Source organism: Psammomys obesus, unplaced genomic scaffold (assembly GCF_907164565.1).
Source record: "Psammomys obesus unplaced genomic scaffold, mPsaObe1.curated_primary_1811, whole genome shotgun sequence".
In the NCBI taxonomy this organism is placed as follows: domain Eukaryota; kingdom Metazoa; phylum Chordata; class Mammalia; order Rodentia; family Muridae; genus Psammomys; species Psammomys obesus.
In genome coordinates this window covers 6,957,952-6,979,712 of record NW_026585587.1, presented here as the reverse complement: position 1 = coordinate 6,979,712, position 21,761 = coordinate 6,957,952, and the positions used below count along the sequence as shown (strand labels likewise).

The 21,761-nt window shown below is 38.0% G+C and overlaps 1 protein-coding gene across 8 annotated transcripts in view; it reads left to right on the top strand.

Annotated features, from left to right (window-relative positions):
* Nucleotides 1-21,761, top strand: part of Enah (ENAH actin regulator) — a 108,254-nt gene that overhangs the window by 46,129 nt on the left and 40,364 nt on the right. For all 8 annotated transcript variants that reach the window (XM_055609450.1, XM_055609434.1, XM_055609418.1 and 5 more), the window contains exons 2-3: nucleotides 7,836-8,001; nucleotides 12,898-13,075. In XM_055609450.1, coding sequence (XP_055465425.1) covers nucleotides 7,836-8,001; nucleotides 12,898-13,075 — 344 coding nt within the window. The remainder of the gene's footprint in view (nucleotides 1-7,835; nucleotides 8,002-12,897; nucleotides 13,076-21,761) is intronic.

The following is a 21,761-nucleotide window of genomic DNA, read 5'->3' as shown; positions in this document are numbered from 1 at the left end:
TGCCCTGATGTATTTGGTCCTTGTGGAGCTCCTGTCCTCTCCAGGTCTTACTAACTCCCCCTTCTTTCATATGATTCCCTGCACTCTGCTGAAGGTTTGGTTATAAGTCTTAATATCTGCTTTGATACACTGCTAGGTAGAGTCTTTCAGAGGCCCTCTGTGGTAGGCTCCTGTCCTGTTACTTGTTTGCTCCTACATCCAGTGTCCATCCCATTTGTCTTTCTAAGTGAGGATTGATCATCTACCCTGGGTCCTCTTTCTTATTTATCTTTAGGGGTATAGATTTCAGTAATTTATCCTATCTTATAGGTCTATATAAGTGAGTATATACCATGTGTGCATTTGTGGTATTTTTAAAACAAGGTAAATGGCTATATTGGAGTTCACTGTGTGTTGACCTTTCACATTTCATACGGTAATTTTGGACTCAAGTTGTAGTATAATATGTACAATTGCAAAGAAACTATAGATAGAAAAATAGCCTCTATTTTAAAGGGAAGATTTCTGCCAGCTCTAGTTATCTAAAATATAATCTTTATACCAGACATTTTATTCAGCAGTGATAGAATAAACTCCCAGTTAATACAAATGTATTATGTAATATGTAGATCTTTAGTTGGGGTAATAGAAATACTGACAGTCACACATTTTTTTCGTTTTATGTTTGTATTTTTGTTGTTGTTGTTGTTTTCAGTTATTTAATGTGTTTTCTTCTGCAGTTTTAGGTTGAAATCGTTATCTTAATTTTTTAGCCACTACTTTGATGAATTGGTAAAAATGTCTTTGGAAAAGTGAGGTAGCCATATCCTTCTAATTGCTAGTACATTTTAAAGGTCATGTATGTATGCATCAGACTTTCATCACTGACAAAAGCAACAAAATAGTTTACGTTTAAGAGTTTCAATCTAAGTTTCTATTTTAGAGGAGTAATTCCAAGATCACCTAGTTCCGTTGGTTCTGGGCCAGAGCATGGGGAGGCAGGGCATGATGATGGAAGCATGTTGTGAGAAAAATTGCTTACTTGATGACCAACAGGACGCTAAAATGGGTCAGGACACAAAAATTTATGCTCTTTAAAGGCAAGCTCCAATGGGTACTTCCTCCAGCATGGCTCTTCCTTGTAGTTTCCACAAACGCTTTAGACTGATGCCATCAACTTACGAGTCCACCACAGGAATAAATCCTTGACAAAGGGTCCTCATGGTCCAGTCTCTTTCGTAAGGCTCAGACCAAGTGAATGGAGAAAAACAGGAAAGCTCGAATGAGTGTTTTCATTCATGTTTTGTTGCTTCCCGATCCACACAGATAGGAAGCAGGCATGCTACCAGCTCCCACTCCCTCAGCTTGTGGGCCTGCTTTCTGTGCTTTCCCCACTGTAATAGACATGGCAAATCCTGAGTTACAAGACTTCTTGTTTCTTTTGTTACATATTTTGTCACAGCAATAAAAATAAGTGCTTTACCCCCACCCCAGGAAAAGATTGCTTTATTTTTGTTAGTCTTCAGTATAACAAGGGGCTTGTTCTTTGGTAACAGGTCAAGTCTTCCTCAGTAGGTTCCCAAATGCAGATGCACACATGAGGCAGTCGCCCATCCTGTTCGTTTTCAGTCTTATTAGTTATGTTACTACTTTTTGCCTCCTTCTAGTATGTTTTCATTTTCTCTCCATGAACCCTAAGAAATTCCACCCCAGTTTGTTTTGGTATGCCTCTAAGGGTAGGATACTGTATGTATATGTATTCGTTTTACATTCTCTCTCGGCATGTTGTTGACATTAGAAGGTTCTTTCTATTTACGCACATTTACTGAATTTTACAGATCCTGTGCTTATTTGAGTACCATTAAGGATGATTTCAGGTAGGTATGGTGATACAGGCTGCTAATCCAGGCAGTTGGGAGGCAAAAACTGGAGGAACACCCTGAGGCTACATGGTGAAACTCTGTCTCAAAAAACACAATAGAATATTTTAGTAGCTGTTATTATTAGGAACAGAGTTTTATGTAGCCTAGGCTGGCCTCAGGCTCTAGTTCTGCGTAAACCTTGAGCTCTTATCTTACTTACAGCCTTCCAAATGTTGGTATCACAGGTATGTACTACCATGTCTGCTGCTGTACCATGCGTGGACATCAGCACTTCACCAACTAAGCTATGTCCTCCCCGTGAAGTTATCATTCCAAAGCTTAACTGCAGCATTCCTAAACACATGACTGTGTTAGGAAGTACCTCCTTTCTACATACTAACTATGAGGAAAGAATGGTTAAGGGGTTTTTCATACTGAAAGGTGGTCATTGAATTTAGCAAAATATTTGCAAAAACACTAGTTTATTTTAGATGACCTGACACTTTTTCTTGACTGTGCATGGATAGTTACACCTGGTTACTTTTGCATTTTGTGTATGTACTTGGATACTGTGGGATAAAAGAGCTTAACAGTGACATTGATATTTTACCTCTTAAAATTAATAATACTGCTTTTGTGAAAGTGATGACTGGTATCTTGCTTTTCTACATATTTGAAGTGTCTACATCACAGATGGTTTTCTTACTTTGCAAAAAGCAAAAGAAAATGTTTGCTGCCATTATTTTTATCTGCAGTTTGTCAGTCATTCATAATGTTTTTGCTATTTTCTTCAATCAGTGAACCATGGTAGAAAAACCTGTTATTAGTAAGCAGAATTTCTTCCATTTTTAGCAAGGTTTTTGTTTTTGTTTTTTCAAGACAGGGTTTTTCTGTGTAGATTTGGCTGTCCTGGACTCACTTTGTAGGCCATACTGTCATCAGACCCACAGAGATCTGCCTCTCTCTGGGATTTCTGTGGGTTCAAGTCCAGTATGATCTATATAGTGAGTTACAGGACAGCCAGAGCCCCCAAAAAAGGAAAGAAGAAAAGAAAAAGAAAAAAATTAAGGATTCTATTTTAATGTTCCTGTTGAATCTGTTAGAAGAGGCAAGCAGGTACAGGTTTGGGATGCTGACAGTTTTTCTGTGTAGGTGAGTCCTGAGTCTCTGACTTTTGCCTAATACTCAAGTTACAGCTTAGGCTCTGAAATTCCCTTGACCAGATGCTAATAATTTCTATTTCAGAGAACTGAGAGTGAAGGGAAGTTCAAAACTCAAGTTCTTACTTATTTGAAAAGGCAGAGTTTAGGCTCTCAGCTATTGTACCACTTACTGTATCTGCTGACAGTTAATTTTAAAGTTACAGTTATTGACAGTCATTTTTCAGTCACTGTAAAACCTCAAAGGTCACTTACATTTTCACAGTACCAACTAGACATGGGTTTAGAAACCTGTGAACTTGAAGCAAAAAGTGACTTAAAACAGGAGCAAAGTCCGGTGAGAATTTTGCCTAGTCCTTCCTTGGTGCTTCATGAGAAAGGCAGGAGACCACAGTTAGCACCTCTTGTGTATTTTTTTTTTCAGGGGTCTGGTGAATAGTCAATGTCTTGGGTTGGGGGTGTAAAAATTATCAAAAATATTCATATATCTAATTGGCTTTAATGTACACCATTTATGAGTGAGCCCCTGAGCAGTAGAAAAAAATGCGGTTTCTAAGGTGGAAACGAGCAGAGGATGTGGGTGCAGTAGAAGCTTAACTACGCTGAGGATTTCTCTACTTAAAGTTTCAATGGGATTGTGTGCCATTTAGAATTAATGAATCCATTTTGGTGTGAGTTGATCTTTTGGAACCTAGTAAAGGAGCTAGATCAAAACAGGTTTTGTTTTGTTGTGTTGTGTTGTGGTTTTTTTGTTGTTTTTTTTTAAGCAGAAACATTAGTAACTTGCTAGCAATGGTCATAATTTTTATCCTTTGTGTCTACATGTTCCTCTCCTCTTTTCTAGTCTAGTATTCTTGCTTCTGTCCCTAATTTCCGTGTCACCTTCCACAATTCCATGGTAGCTAGAGTCATGTTTTTAAAAATGTAAGTCATATTCTACTTTAAGCCCTCCTGCCTACCTATGGCTCAAATGCTGACTCCTCAGGGACTCTCGATAGGGGAATGAAAAGGGAAGGGATTAATTACAGCTTGGGAGACCCTGGGAAGACTTAACGAAAGGAAAAGTATTTGATTCTGGTTTTGGTAAATCAGGTTTTGTCAGCTGCATGTGTTTACCGAACAGCATTTAAAGAGTGCCTACTGTGTGTGCGGCGCTGGTATAGTAACGCTTCCTTTGATGTATAATTAGTAGATGGTCTCTGAAGGGAAGTGCTGTTTGTTAAAGACTGCGGCATTATCACTGCATAGTGTGTACAAGAATAAGGTCTTTTTTTTCCCGTAAATATAATGAACATTTAATTTACTGCTGTTTTTGGTGAACATTCTCTACTATTATACGTACCTACTTGTTTAGGAAATTTTGACTGTATTCAGAAATGAATTTACTGACCAAGCTGCAAAACTGTACATAAAGTAATACTGTGTATATGGGGAAGGGTGGTAAGCTAGCTAGCTATTAGTGTTTTAATGCTGTATTTCATTGGAAAATACCAAAATTAACATTAGGGACATGAAGTATAATTAGCTCTGTACACTAGTTCCATTGTATCATAAGAGCCTGAGTTTTGTTTATGGCTGTTTAGTATCTAATCTTCACAAAACTACAGTCTAGTGGTTTACTCATTTAATCTTCTTCATAATTGTTTCACTGATTTAGAAATACGAATATTTTGACAAGTTTTTATTTTGAGGCTTGTCATAGTGCATATAAAAATGCATTGCTATGTTCTTGGATATATACCAACAATACTTTCTATGTAGCTGAGAACAGCCATAATTAGCTAAGTTTTTCTCTATAACCAGGCTGGCTTTGAGCTTTGGATCTTCCTGTACTTGGCTTTCTGAGTGTTGGCATTACAGATATGTCAAGTACTACCATACCTGACAATGCCAAGCGGGTCTTTGACAATTTCACTGGCATAGAATAAAACAGGTTGAAAATACAAACATAGACAAAGACTAAAGTATAGAAAACTAAAGTTACTATGTTTATTTTAGTTTCTTTTAATGTGTATAGGTGTTTTGCTTTGTGTGTGTGTGTGTGTGTGTGTGTGTGTGTGTGTGTGTGTATCACATATGTGCCTGGTACTTGCAGAGGCCAGAAGAGGGCCAGGGTCAGATTCCCTGAGACTGGAATTACAGATAGTTACAGAACCACCATGTGGATACTGGGAATTGAATCAGGGTCCTCTAGCAGGACAGCCAGTGCTCTTAACTGTTGAGCCATCTATCTATCTCTTTTATACATATCTTTCTGTTTCCAAAAAAAATCCTTAGCCAGGCGGTGATGGCACATGTCTTTAATTCCAGCTCTTGGGAGGCAGAAGCATGTGGATTTTTGTGAGTATGAGGCCAGCCTGATATACAGAGTGAGTTCCAGGACAACCAGGGCTACACAGAGAAACCCTCTCTTGAAAAAGCAAAACAAAACACAACAACAAAAAATCCTCATTTTAATAAGTTGTGATGGTCTTCCCCTACAGTTTTTTATATACTCAAATTGCTAAAAGACCAAAATATTGATATCCTGGTCTGTATTGATTCATCCAGTCTGTTTTTAAATTTGTGGGTCCACAGAATTAAAAATCTTGAATGTTGTTGTCTTAATTTGTGTATCTCATCTGTGGTGAAGTTGACAGATGAGTGCTAGCTGGTCTATGATTCTTTGTGAGTCTCCTGCCTTAGTCTTACCTCTCCCATGAGGTTGCTAGAAGTACAGATGTGTACCATTGCATCTAATTCAAGTCATAAGGCTTTCATGGCTTCCCGAAATGGCTTTTTTAAAAAGTGGAGTTTTGTTTTGTAGCCCTGGCTGGCCTTGAACTAACAGAGATCTGTCTACTTATGCCTCTGGAATGCCAGAAGTAAAGGCATGTGCCACTATGCCTTACCCATACTAATTTTTGAACATTGGAAGATACCGTTTTTGCATTAATTTTCAGTTTGTTTTTTTATTTCGTTTCATAGTCAGTTTTTGTTTTGTTTTCTGCAGCGGAAGGTCTGTAGGAAACACTGACCTTTGCTTATTTCAGTCGTTTCTGTTACGCCTTATATAAAAGTTGCCGCTTAGTTTGTATTTCTAGTGTGAGTAATAAATCTTTAACTGCTTGTACTGACAAATACCTTTAAATAATGCTCTTTAAAAAGTAATTCAGGCTTTAGTCATTGACTTGTTTCTGGTCTCAGAAAATTTCTAGGCAACATAAAAGTAATTTGAAACAGAACCAAAGGATTTAGTACACCATTGTTGTTTATAGTTTAGGCTTTGTAGAATTTTTATAATGGAAAATTAAAACAATTACAACTAATTTCTCTGAAACAAATTACTTATTCTGTGCAGTGATTTCTTTAGGTTTCCCATGGCCTTGTTACCAAGGCACACATGACCCCTCCTGGGAAGCTGTGTTCGTTGTCCTTAGATGGGTGGAGAGAAACACGAATAAGGCGACTGTGTGGGGTACCTGTTTCTGAGGATGATTGGGAAAAACCACATAGTGTCTGAAGTCTCTGGAGGCAGAAGTTGGTAGACTGAGCATATACTTTTATTACATGGGATGAGGAGAACATGAACTGTTTAGGGACGTCTGTAGGCCTATCCCTCCAGAGCAGTGGGTCTCAACCTTCCTCATGTACAGTGATCTCCAACCACAAAATTACTTCAGTGCTACTTCATAACTGTAATTTTGCCATTGTTAGGAATCATAATGTAAATATCTGATATGGAGGATATCTGACACGGGGTCACAACCCATAGAGAACCACTGCTCTAGAGGCTGAGTTTAACCGCATTTGTAGTTAGTAGTGTGTCTGGGTTTTATGGTGTTTGTTTGTTTGTTTGTTTTTAATAAATGCTACTTAAAAAGAAGTGTGCCATAAAATAAGTTAGTTAGGTTTTTCTCCAGAACATTAGAGAATATTCGGAAGGTCTTCAGTAAGAAGTTGGCCTCAGCTCTGTTTTATTTGTATGTCTCAGTATTACATAGGAGCAAGTAATTGGGATAGATGGCAACCGAAAATTGCTCTTTTTCTTTTTCTTTTTTTCTGGCATTTATTTGTGGAGAAGAGAATGTTAAATGTAGTAGGGTCCCTAGAAATCATCTTTTAGTCTTAAACTTTTCTTTTTAGTGATGTGTATGCGTGTGTGTTGGTGGGTATGCGCATGTGAGTGCAGATGCCTGTGGAAGCAAAAGGCTTCTGGTCTCTTGGAGCTGCAATACAGGTGTTTGTGGGCTGTCCAGTCTAGATCTTGGGTCTCAAAGTTGGGTTCTCTGCAAGAGCAATAAACTGTCTTAATCCTGAGCTTTTTCTCCAGCCCCTTATTCTTAACACTTTAAAGGAAAAATGGAGGAAATGTTCAGGTGTAGGATATTAACCTGAGTAAAGGGAATGAAGGAGTTAACCATGTTGTCAGCCATTGATTACTAATTTCATCTCCCTGTTTTGAAGAACAGATACTGCTTTGTCTGAATTTGTTAGAGACTTTGAAGTGTTCCTAGTAATAAAAGTTAGCTTTGTCAACAAGAAGAAAATAATCTCAGACAGGTCACCATCATGTACTTACACAAGTGGTGGCTAATTTATAGTTCTAGTATATTCAATTTGATAATAAACTAGATATAGTAAGAATAAGATACTTCTGGTGTTCTTTGTATTTTTACAGATCCCACACTCTACCCTTAACATACCTTGCTTTTGTCTTCCCCATTAGACTTTGTTCATGGGGTAGGAGCTACTCTGATTGTTAACTGATGCCAGGTTGGCTAACCGTGGCTCGTGACTCTGTGGCATACCTAGCATATCTTAAATATCTCATATGAATTTTATGTTTTTACAGTGAACAGAGTATCTGCCAGGCAAGAGCTGCTGTGATGGTTTACGATGATGCCAATAAGAAGTGGGTGCCAGCTGGTGGCTCAACTGGGTTCAGCAGAGTGCATATATATCACCATACAGGCAACAACACATTCAGAGTGGTGGGCAGAAAGATCCAAGACCATCAGGTAAGGGTCTACTAAAATCCTGTATACTTTATGTTTGTGAATGCATGTGTGTATATGGATGCAGACTTGCACATAATGATAGCAAACATGGGGAGGTCAGGGCACAGTACTTGTTTTCTCCTGGTGCTTTGTAGGATCTGGAGATGGAAATAAGGTCCATCGAGCCTCACTGATCAGGAGTCTTTTTGTCTTCATTAGATTGTCATATCTGGTCATCCAGCTGGCCAGTTTTTATAATCTGACTTCAGAATAGACAAATAGAAAATACACTATAGAGAGCATGTTGTATGTTCTTGGAATTCATTTGTCCGTCCATTCATCCATCCATCCATCCATCCGTTGGTCAAAGGTATAGTTTATGAGGCTAGAGAAATGATTTGAAAATATGAATGGTTTTAGAAAGTATTGTCAAATAATGAGTGAGTAATTTAAAAAAATGATAGGTATCAGTATTGCTGGAATAATTGGGCTTTCTTTCCAGTTCAAGTCTAAGGTGACAGGTGAGCTTTTGATAATTCCCTATTGCACATTTTCAGGAAAGTAACTGGGTTGTCTGATCACCTGATGCCTTGGTCCCTGTCAGATCCAGCTCAGGAACTGTAAGCGGAGGGAGAGGTAGATCAGGCCTTACTGCTGGTCATTGTATTCTAGTAGCAGGCACTTTTTCACACTGTACACTTGCTAAGTACCTTTGGAAAAGTGTTTTCCAAAGATGTAATTTAACTAATGTATAAAACCGTTCTGCTACAATGTGCGGGGAAAATACAGAGCAAGGTTCTGTCTGGTGTCCTGTGAGTTGTTGCTAAAAGAAAGTTAGATCTATAATTTTCCAGTAAGTTGTAATGTGAACAGATGCTGCAGTAACCCTGAATTTTAAGTTGGTTTGTCAACTGGTAATAACTAGGGATTTATAATAGTTGTGCATGCATATGGGAAATGGATATTGAAACTGGTACTTCTGTGAGCATTGCGAATCAAAGAGGTTGCGTCTCATTAAAAAAGGACAAAGAAAAAATTTTTGTCTAAAGAGACCTTAGGAGTTTCCCTGGGAAATAAAAGCTGCAGTTTCCCTTATATAACTTATTGACTAACATGGGTTGCAGAGCAGGAGACTCTTAAGATGCCTGATTAAAAACGCAGTGCCTCTCTGATGAGAAAGTTTCATAGCTCTGGGTTAGTCTGCAGAAATTAGTTCACCTCTTATCTTTGTTGTGTGTCCCCTTCCTCCTTCCTAGCCTCTGCTTTTCTTCTGCGCTCCAGTTTCCTCATTGTGTTCCAGCGCTCTAGTCTCCTGTTTTTTTTCTACCAAAATCTCCACTCATCACTGCCTGTCAGGAGCTGAGCAATGCCATCTGCTTTCTCTTCATCTGTCCTCCCGCAGAGTGCTCCCTTAGGTTAGAGATGTGGCACATACTGCCCATGATGCTGCTGTGGGGAACAAAATGAAAACTAGAGGACAAAATTTGTACAAGTTGTTGAATGTTCTGTTTTTCTCTTTTTCGTGTGTGTATGAATTTTGTCTGTGTGCATGTCTGAATTAAATGTGGAACCAGAGAATGGCATCGGATTCCCTGGTGCTGGGGAATCCCAGTTGTCTAGAAGAGCAGCCAATAGTCTTAACCATCTCCAGCCCCTGTTGAACCTTCTTATCATAAAATTTTAAGCTAAGGGCTGTAAAGCTGGGAAAGATATTAATGAAATCAGAATTATATAGGTAAATGCTTCATTCACTTTTAAAATATAAAAATTTTAGAATCTCCTGGGAATGGTGATACACTCTGTGTATGTGTGTGTGCGCACACACACGCATGTGCATTTGCCTTTAATACCAGTACTTGGCAGGTCTCTGTTTTAGGCCAGTCTGGTTTAACTAACTAGCTCCAAGACAGTTAGGGCCATAGAGTGAGATCCTAGCTATCTTCAAAACAAACAGAACAATACAGGAATGGATTCTTTTAATCATCTAGCCTTTGATAAAGGACAACATTGTAAGTGAGTTTTAAAAGTAAATATAGCCTGGCATGGTGGTGCATGCCTTTAATCCTAGCACTTAGGGGTCAGGTGGATCTCTGTGAATTCAGTCTGATCTACAGAGCAAATTCCAGGACAGCCAAGGAGTTGTATTAGAGAGACCCTATCTCAAAACACTGAAAACCAAACAAACAAAAAGTATATATATTCTCACTTCCGGGTGACTCCTTGGGAATGACTGACCACGAAAGCATACTATATGGCCAAGCTGTGTTACAGTCTCTAGCAGCCCGAGTCCACACAGGTGGTGTGTTCTATCTAGTGTGACTTACTCATTTCTTAGTCTGACCACAGTGCAGCGTGCAGTACATACATGAACACCACTGTCTTGTGAGCTGCCACAGTATCGGGTGTCTGAAGTCAGCTACGACTCTTTCCCTATCTTCTCAACAAACTGCTTCTTTTTTGTTCCTGTTAAAATTTATCACAACTTAAACATTTCATAGTGCGTCTTTACTTAAAAGCTTAATATCCATATTCTCCAGAAGATAGCATTAAGCAAAAGAAAAAAGATACTTGGTATTGACCACATGTTTTTAATATTTTTATATGCCTAGCCAGTAGATAAAGGCAGGAAGAAGGAAATAAAGCATACAAGGATTAAAAAAGACGAAATGAAGAAGTCATTTCTAGGTGATGTGGTTATGTATTTGGAGGGAAAAAGCCTGACCATAAATCATGACGATTAGCAGGATGTTAGAATTAATAAATCTTGGATTAGTGATAGGTTAGAGTCGAGAAGTAGGTTTAGTAAATACCCTAGCTATGTTGACATTACCTATAAATGATTTCCATCTGACTTAGGAAATGAGGAGTTTAGGCAATACTGTGTCTTTAGTCCCTTAGCTGATGCTGTGATAAAATATGCTGACTAAAGCAGCATAGGGAGGAGGAGCGGCCATCTCACTGGTCATGCCGCACCTCTAAGTAGAAACCAGGGAGGGAACAGGAAGTGAAGCCAGGCTGTAGATCTTCAAGGCTTGTCTCCAGTGACCCACTTCCTCTAGAAACGAGCCCTCTAAAAGCTCTACACCCTTCCAAACGGTGTAGCCAGTGTTCAGATATGAACCTGTGGAGGAAATTTTTAAACCACAATAAGTATCTACTTTAGCAAATACCTGACAGATTTAATAATAGATGCTCAAGATACCAATACAGAGAACCACTGAGTGTTAATGGCAGCTTAGGTAAAAAGTACATGACATCATGAAGCTTTATGACATCGGTGATCCAGTTGTTCTGTTAGCTTTAGTACAGTCTTGCATTTGGAAATTTACAGTTAAAGTGTAAATGGTAGCTTTACACAAAGAATAAAAAAAAAACAAAAACCAGCTAAAACAATAACGAGGAACAGAATAGAAGAACAAAGTGTAAAGTCTGAGACCTAGTAAAAAACTTCAATAGTGAAGACACTACAGTTGAGCAAATATGAGATGTATTGACCAGCAGGACAAAACTCAGTTACAAAAAGTAAACCTGCAGCTTAGTTAATGGAAGTGAATCATTTGGACACCCAGAGGAAACAAACAGGAAACTTGAGCTTGTCTCACACAGGCTTAAATCAGTTTAGTTGGACTGGAGAGGCAAATGGTAATGGTAACAGTGATAAATGTTCTCTAAGACAAGATGAAATAGTATTTTTATAACTTAAGTTGAGAACTATGTATTAAACAGAACTCCAAAACATTGAAAGAGAAAAGGATCCCTACTTTGAAATAAAAGAAAGTGAACTCACAATATCACTGAGAGTGAATAGGAAAGTTACAGAGTGGGACAAGAGATTTGTCATGCAAATGTTTTTCTTTTGGGATCATGTGTGAAGAAGATGGATCACTTAGGACTGGAATGAACTAGTGGCTTATTAATGAATGTAAGCAGAAATTCACAAAATATGTATCTTGAAGCCAACAGAACACAAAAAGGGGGTCCTGTGAGATAGCTTAGTGGGTAAGAGCACCTGCTTTGCAGCCTGGCAACCTGTTTCTCCCTAGAACCTACGTGGAGATGGTAAGAGAACCACAGCCACGAAGTTGTCCTTTGACCTCCATGGTTGTGCCATGCCTTCTTCTGAATTCCACTATGCACACACAACATAATGATTTCTTACAGAACTTGAAAAAAGTTTTAAACTTCATTAGTGATCAGAGTAATGTGATATATACTGAAACGCAAAGACACACATTCGAACCCACTAGGATTGCTATAACATTAAGACCAACATTATCAGTGATGATGCTTCATAATATATGGAGTCATACAAACTTTCATATACTGTTGTGGAATAAATAGTAAATGACAGGACAAATTTAGAAAACTGTGGAGTTTTCTACTAAAGTTAAATATACATATGGCCTATACTAGTAAGAAAATGTACTGTGTAAACCAGGAAGTGTTTTCTAGAATGTTCATGCCATTATTTATAATGGCCACAAATTATGAACAATAAAATGTAGTGCAAGAATGGGCTTATAGTTTATACAAAGGAATGTCTCATAAAGCATTGGGAGTTTGTGGTATTAGAGATATTCTCTCAGGCTGGGAGGAGTCAAAAGGGCTCTTTACAGTAAATTTTCTATTTTTGTATTTCTAGTTTTCCAGCAAACAAGTTAAAGTATATTTAATGAGGTGCATTGGTTTGTTGTTGTTGATTTACTGTTTTAAAACAGGCCTTTTGTAACCTTAAGATCACTTCAGCTCCATCAGACTGATTCCTATAGACTTGCCTTTAACCTAATGTAAGTGTTCCACTAGCTTTAACAAAGTCTAATGGGAACACATTTAAATAAATACCTACAATCAGGATTTGTGTGGCGTCTATTTCCCCAGTTATTGGCGCTGCCTTTATAATGAATTACTATCTTTTAGGTCGTGATAAATTGTGCCATTCCTAAAGGGCTGAAGTACAATCAAGCTACACAGACTTTCCACCAATGGCGGGATGCTAGACAGGTGTATGGTCTCAACTTTGGCAGCAAAGAGGATGCCAATGTCTTCGCAAGTGCCATGATGCATGCCTTAGAAGTGTTAAATTCACAGGAAGCAGGTAAAGTGTCTGTGCTTTCCCACTATTCTTCAACAGAAATGCTCTGTATATGTTAAAGCAAACCTTTCTTGTCAGTCTGTAAGTCATATATATATTTAAAGTAATTCCTAAGTTATTTTCTACAAAAAAGTGAACTCTTATTTGTTTCTGTTTAAAGTGTAGTCTAGCTGGGCGTGGTGGCACACACTTTTAGTCCCAGCACTTGGAAGGCAAAGGCAGGTGGATCTTTGCGTTCAAGGGGGCACCCAGCTCTATAGAGTGAGTTTTACGACAGCCAGGGATAAACAGAGAAGCCCTGTCTTGGGGGAGAAAAAGTAATAGTTTAGAAGCATAATGCTTTGAGTTTAATTACTCTAGTTATCATTCAAACCTCATTTGAAATGATTTAGATTGGTTTATCTGGCTCTAAAAACATAACTTTGATACCAGGACATGAGAGCCACCAGAGATACAGGTCTCCAGGTTGCTGGCCTCACATTCTTTGCTTCAGGCAGTCCTACTGCATTCTGCTTCCAGAGGAGCTGGGACTTCAGTCATCCACTATGCTTGCTGTTACTTGCCTTTTATCAAGATATGCATAGGTTTCTAAAATATACTGTTTAAGCCACCACTGAGCCTAAGGACTTTTAGAATAAGAGCTGATGGAAAAGAGCTTGGCCCTAGAGTGCTTCTCACCCTTCCTGATGGCAGTGCCCTTTAATACAGTTCCTCATACTGTGGTGACCTCCAACCATGAATTATTTTTGTTCCTTCTTCATGACTGTAGTTTTGCTGCTGTTATTAATTGTGATGTAAACATCTGTGCTTTATGGTGGTCTTAGGTGATCCCTGTGAAAAGGTTCTGCAAAGCCCAAGGGGGTTACAACCCACAGGTTGAGAAACATGGCTCTAAAGCACGCCCTCAGCTAGTCTAAGCCATAATTGGATTCTTACACATGTTGCTTAGAAGGAACAATAATAGCAATCCACTTTAAAAAGCTCAAGTATTCAAAACGTAATGTCAGAGGTAAACTAAATTTTGTTGTGGTTTAAGAAGCAAAAAAATACATGTGTGGGTTGTTTTTTTTTTAGAGCGATAAATTTTGTAATCAGAAAATGTTACATATGAAAAAAATACAAATGTAATTGCTCTTTATTTTGTTGTATGATAGGTAGTAATTTTAATGATATAAATGTTCTGAGTAAAATTTATTATAGTTTAATGAGGAGTATTATAGCCAGATGAGATACTGATATTTTGTTGATAATATAGAATTCCCCCAAATCCAATGTTTTATTTATATCTTGAAGCATGAAAAGGATTAAAGCATCTAATGTCCTTGCCTCCTGTAAAATGAATTTTAGAAGACTAGGCATTTTGAGATTTGCAGAAAGCTTTATACCATTGTGCCTGTGCCTGTTCTATATGAAGTTTTCTTTTGGAGAAATCAGTGTCTATAAGAAACATTTTATCCTCATGTTGTGTCTGTTTTAATGAGCTAAATAAACCACTGGAGCTCACTGTGGTTTATCTCTTAAATCCAAAAACAAGACAGCAAAGTCTGGGCTCATGGAAATCATTTCTCCTGGACACTGGACTGTTTTTGTCGGCGCAGTACTTTATTGGGATATATTATAAGAATGTATTTTCACTGTAGTGATTGGGGAAGAAACTGGACTCATGATTCATATATCTTAAATAGGCCAGTTATATAATTTAGAGAGTGTGTGCATAGCAACTTCTGTATTCCTGTGTTTGGAACCAACTACCATTTTCATTTCTCAGCCTTTCAATGAGGATCCAGTTAATAACTAAATGTCACTTAGCATAGTTCAAATTAATTTGTCTTTTGTTTTTACTAAGTTAGAAGTACTGTTTTATCAGTAATAATTACATTTTTTTTTAAAGGCAAATGGCTAGGAGTAATTTTATTCTGATCCTGATTATTTGAAATTGAGTCTTTATGTAAAGAGACTAAAGTTACATTCTCTTACAAAATAAGAAACATTAAGAAATACTGTTTTAATTATGTAGTTTTGCAAATACGAAAATTAAAGTTTTGCCGTAGAAGCATTTTTGATGTGTACAATATGTAGGATTATTGTTATGGTAAGTTTGACAATACATTTTCTCTCTTCTTTCACAATATCAGTTGTGGTAGGATAATTATCTCTGTCATAGACCAAGTTACTAGCAGTGAAACTTTTGGTTCTGTCTTGTTCATTCTGAGAGAAAACAAAGCATTAAAATGATTAATTTGTAGATAGCATGATTAATTTCTTAAGGGAATTACTTTTTATTATAAATACCATTTTCTGAATTTTGGTCACACTAATGGTCCTTGCAGGGGAGTGTGGGAAGAAATAAATGCTAAGAATCTGGAGCAGGGCTGGAGAGATGGCTAAGTGGTTAAAAGCACTGGCTACTCTTACAGAAGTCCTGAGTTCAATTCCCAGCAACCACATGATGGCTTACAGCCCTCTATTCTGGGAACTGATGCCCTCATCTGGCATGCAAGCATACATACAGACAGAGCACTTGCACATGAAAGAGAGAGTGAGAAAATCATGCTTTTTTGCTAACCCAAGCTGTTGGAAAACTTGACTTCGAACTCTTCTGTAAACAGTATCCCAGCACAACTAACCAGAAGCAAAAGAACAAATGTATTCGTGAAATCAGAGCTATTGTATGCATTAGTCTGCCTGTTCCGTACATTTTTGTCCCTTTAAAATTTTTATTGGTATCTGTTATTCGCGCAGAATAATGGGTTGCATGGTGTTGGTATTTCCATATATGCAAATGTGCTTTGGTCATACTACTCTCCATCGCCCTCTTACTCTTTACACCTACATTGCCATTTTCTTCCTTCCTCCTTCCCTCCCTCAGTCCTTCCTCCTTCCCTTCCTTCTTTCTTCCCCTCCTTTTATTCCTTGTTTTTCCTTCCTTCCATGGTGCTGAGAATTTAACTGCACCCAGGGCCTTGTGTACATGCTAGGCCAGCACCATACCACTGAGCTGCATCCTCAGCCTGTTTTACCGCTTCATAAAGCAATCTTCCATACATGGTGTTACTGCTTACTACTCTCGTTATTCTCTATACTGTTAACATGAGAATCAGCCATTGCCATTATCATGAAATTAATCTTAGTGATTCTCAGACTTAAAGTAGTGGGCATCTTTGTTCAAATAATCTTTTTCTGAAGCTCAGTACAAATAGAGAGAAAGCTTCTCTGATTAATATGGAGTAAGGCTTACAGCCACTGAAGTACTACATGGTTCTCCAGAGCATGATGAATATTCTCTATTCATGCCCAAGCCAATGATTCTACATTTCTCCCTTCTTTTGATGCCGTCCTTCAAAGCCCTCATTTCTCATCTACAGTGTTCTTTAGACTAGTCATTCTAACCTTCACAAGCTACCCTTGTGTGTTTGTGTATATTTAATATTTTCAGGTTTTTTTTTTTTTTTATGAAAAGGTGGGCGGCAGGAATGTTTTCCTTTATTTTGTTTTTAACATGGTATGCAATTATCTAATATACTGGAAAGTACAAGAGGTGCTAAATACAGTGTGTTAAATTTGGAATTAAAAAAAAAAACAGGAATCACATGTTCTAACTTTTTTTTTTTAAGGAGCTGAATTAGTGCTCCTGCTTTTATACCAAATGCTACAGTGTAATTTTTCTTTTTACCAGTGGAAATTGCCTTAGTTTATATAAATGTACGATACAGACCAACAATTTTTTTTTATTTCTGTATTTAGTTACCAAGTATATTTAAGGTTTTTATAGATAATAGCAATGAATTACATAAACTACAATGTCAATCCGTTGATGACCGGCCAGTTAGATTATTCTCTTTTTGTTCAACCATGATTAAATATAAATATAGCTCACTAAAATATTTTTTACCATTAACTAAAGACTGGGTTTGTTATTTTGTTTTTTAACTATTGTGAATGAGAACATAGCTAGAGTTATTGAAGTTTTCATCACATTGATAATAAAATTTGAGATTCTATTAATTTTTAACATAAACTTAGGCAGCATTACTTGTAGTGTGAGCACACTTCTAGCATTATTTTCAGCGTTATCTTTATATGATATTCTTGGAATTGATGGGACTTTTAAAATTCTTGAGGTTTTTTTGTTTGTTTGTTTGTTTTGTTTTTGAAGCAGAGTTTCTGTATAATCCTGGCTGTCGTGGAAATCCCTATGTAAACCACTCTGGTCCTGAACTCACAGAGGTCCTCCTGCCTCCTCTTTCCTGGTACAGGGATTAAGGTCGTGCCCCATTATGCCAGGTCCTGGATTACTTTGTTCCTAGTGGGATTTTTACTTTCTAGTCTTCTAGGTTGCTGATATTAGTAAGAATAATACTAAGTCTATAACTCAAAAAAAATTTTCAATAATGCCTTTGAGGCATATGTCCTGTGCTGGTAGCCACTGAGAGTAGCACCAGTATAGTATCTTTCTTGTATTTCATACCTGGCCTGGAGCTAGCTAAGCAGGAACATTAGGATAGTTTGCGAATAAAGTTTGAAGTAAAGTCTTCAGAATGCCAAAGTAAATTCTAGGGTCAGACCAAACTTTGCAAACAAGACGTTGTTTGGACCTTCTCAGTGATAGAGTATTGTAAGTGGGCCTGTCATGGAGGTGTGTGACAGTTGGGAAACAACAGACTGTGTTACGGTTGGAGCATGAAAACTTATGTGGTCTGGGGCTTAGGGAAATCCTAACAGACAAGGCTAGAAAGGTTCGAAGAGGGCTGGTGTCTTACAGATCATTTTATCATTTGCCCTAAGTCGGGTAGTCAGGTCTGCACTGTAATACAAAAGCAAGTAGAGTGGTGAACGTGATGAACATGCTGGTGAGGAAGGTGTGGCCTGTGTTTGCTACTGTAGAGAGAGAAAGGAGCACAGTGAAGGGGAGGCAGATAGCCTTTATCCACCATGTCACTGTTTTAGCTTTCTGCTATGTCCTCATTCAGTCATTGCAGCCATTCTGAGGCTGGACTTTATTGCTTACTTACTGTGTTTCTGATCGTAATCTGGGATAAACTTTACTGGTATTTTTATTGAAACCTTGTGAATTTAAGGATATTACTGTTTTAGAAGTAGTATTTGGGCTTACACTGTCTGGCATTTGTTCCTAGATCTTATGTTGACCTTCATCCTCTACTCAATGTAATACAGGAAGAAGTAAATGATGTTTTGAGATAACATCCAGCTCTGTCGGTTTGAAGCACTTGTAAAGCTGGTGCCATAAATCAGAGCTAGAAAGAATAGGAAGAAGCTTCAGAGTTATTATTAGTAAGTGGATAACAAAGTTAGTTCTGGACATACTGTATTTCGGGAACTTTATTAACACAATTCTAATAAAGTCATATATATTGGGTCTGGAAAAAAATTACTTGGATAATATTGACTGGTGCTTTTGCTTTCACTGTTAGCTTTTTCTCGAGTAGTCTTGCAGGGGAAATAACATTGAGACACATGTGTGTGGAGTCATGGGCCTTTGGCTTTAGAAAGGGTCCCACTGAAGAGATGGCAGGATTTTCTAATATCTGATTTCTTCTTTTAACTACATTTCTATACTTTTAAATTTAAAGTCTCTAAAGCATTTAAAAATTTATTTATTATGTATACAGTGTTTTGCCTGCATGTCAGAAGAGGGCATCAGATCTCATTATAGATTGTTGTGAGCCACCATGTAGTTGCTGGAATTTAACTCAGGACCTCTAGAAGAGCAGACAGTGCTCTTAACCTCTGAGCCTTCTCTCCAGCCCAGGATATTTTCTTTAAAAAAAAAATCTGAAGAAATTCAATTTAGGGTGAGAAAGAAATCAGAAAAAAAAAAAAAATTATTAACTTTTTTTTGCTTTTTTTTTTTTTTGTTTGTTTGTTTTTTTTTAGTAAAGTTTTAAGACCTTCAATGTGACTTAGTGGAAAAACTTGTATTTGTTTGGAATCAAGTTTCCTGTTTTGTCACATCACCAGAGGGGGGAGGCCAAGCAGGCCACATTCTCTAGAGAGGTCTCATGAGATCATTAAGCCGTGTGGCATGGGAATTAGATGGCACAGGGGATATTGGTACTCTTAAAGTATAAAATGTTAATTTCGGATGCTAATCAAAAAAATTTCATATGAAAAGAAAGTGCAGACTTATTTTCTACAGAAAAGAAAGCCATCCATTGTTTGAGTGCAATATATATGCAAAGAGGAATTAAACCAAAGTCTTGTTTTCAATATTCTACTGTGAAAACAAGACATAAGTGTGATACAAGAGAGAAAATCATATCTAAGGACAAAAAAAATTCTGTCACTAACTTTGGGCCTACACATACATACATATGCCCCACACATATGTACTCATGAAAATAGAAAAAGGAAACTAGAGAACCAATGTTAGAACTACAATTTAGTTATTTGTATTTTATATAATATATGTGAATGTAGTTTTTATTGAAGATGGATCCGTGTTCTTGGAATGGTAGTCAACGTTAAAACTACTAAAGTAAGTCTAAAATGGTGTTCAGTCTTGGAAACATCATGCATTTTAGTGATACCACTAATGCCCAAACTATTAGCTGCTTTGAGTCTGCAAGCAACTAGTTCTTTATAGAGATAGTAGCCTGAATCTAACCACAAGTTCTGATTAATGAGGGAGATATAAAAATGTTGGGGTTTTATGATTGCGCCAGACCCTGATAAGGAGAGTATACCACAGTGCCGGAATTGAATATGACTAATTGATTTTCAATGGTTTTTGAAAGAACAAAGATTAATTACACATACAACTTCTTTGGATAGAATCACACTAAATACTAAGTTTAAGAGATTTATTAAAATAGTAAGAGACAGGTCAGCAGTTAAGAACGCTTGGTACTCTTGCAGGGGACCAGGTTTTGGACTCCACACGGCAGCTCACAGCCACCTGTAATTCCAGTGTCAGGTGGTCTGACACCTTCTTCTGGTCTCCAGAGGCACCACAGGACATGGTGCACAGACAAAACCTACCTATACTCATACAAGAAAAATGAATGAATCTTTTAAAGAGAGAGATTTTCCAGCTTTTGAAAGAGAACAGGAACTACTGACTCAACTTTCCTTTCCTGTGGTCCCCATTTATATTATACCTCAACCTGAATTTCCAGTCCTTGTGCTAGCCTTTTCAGTCAGAGAATGATCGGAGTAACTAACTTCTCAGGTTTTCAAAAGAGAATCATCAAGTGCCATCACCTGCACTGGATGCATTAGGCCTAAGTCATCCCAAGAAGGTTTTTTTCTGTGTGTTTCCCTCTGCCCCTTTTGGCCTGTTTCCTTGCTCTCCCATTCACCCACAAGAACTAGTTCAGCTGTGGCTAGAATTGAGGGAAGAAGGTGACTGGTCTTCAAGAAACAGTTAAATGCCAGGGCTCTCATTTGTTCATCTTAGCTTTAGCTTTTAACATTTGTATTGACTTGAAATAATTTCCTGTCTAGTTCTTGGTCACTGAAAGAGAAATTTGAGTGTATAAATAATAAGCAACCCATTTTCCAGTGTGCAGATTCTGTTGTCACCAAGGGTAGATCACTCTACAGTTTTGCTTCTTACTGTCATTTCCTTTGCTAATCCAGAAGTAGAATCAGAAATCTTTTGTCTAAAACCCCTACTTAGGGAGTCAGTAAATGTGGCTCAGTGATGCTCGGGGAGATTTCCTGTCCAGATTTCTACGAAGTGCTCTGTAAAAAAGTTCCCTCTTTGTTATACATCAACCAAAGCAGCATACTGTGTGCAAAGAGAAGACATAGCCCAGTTGTCTGCAATGAGCTATCAAAGCGCAATTGCATTGTAAGGAAAAGCTTCTTAGTGGACGGTTCAGCACATTTGGGAGTACATAGCCTAGACTTCTGCTGAACTCTGGTGACGGCCTCATGGCAGATGACATCATGCTACTGGTTATACATGTCATTGGGAGATCACTTTGCCAGACTAGAAGACAGCAGGGACAGATCTGCTCTCTTGGAAAAGCCCTTCTCTGGATGACCCTGCTCCCTTTTGAGGGCAGCACTCTAGTTGCTTTCCACCAGGTTATACCTCACTGATAAGAAACCCGCAGCACATCCTTTATGGAGACGAACTGCAGCACGGCCTATAAAAGCATGAAACTGTAGTGTTAAGTCACACATACATGTTGGTTTCTTTAGATCATTGAGTCTTGTTAGTGCTCCCTGCTGGAATGTTGTCTGATTTGTTGCCTTTACCTTGCCTAGGCAACCATAGCTGCAGTTAGTACACAAGCAGTGGCCGTGTCAGGTATAGATGACAACATTTCAAAGCACTCCTCTCCAGCTTCGCTCTTGCATTCTTTTTGTTCCCCATTTCCATGAAGTCCTGAATTCATGTCTGATGAGCACCACGTTGGTCTTAGCTTGTAGGATTCGTCCTACTCCAAAGTGGAGTTAGGGAAACTAAGAGGCAGATAGTATTTTTTTGTGGTAAATCTGGAGTTCATAATCTTGAAAAGGTGATTTTAATGTGAAGCTTGCTGTTGTGCAGTCTGCTTCACCTCCTTGTGCCTCTGCATGTCTGGCACATGGCTGTACTGTCTTTGGACTGGCTTTACATGAGTTTCAGTAGCAGGCTGCTGCATGAGCCTGCAGAGGTCATTGGTTATTTGGATGTTTTTCCTGCATGGGCATAATAAGTTGCACACATTTGTTTTCT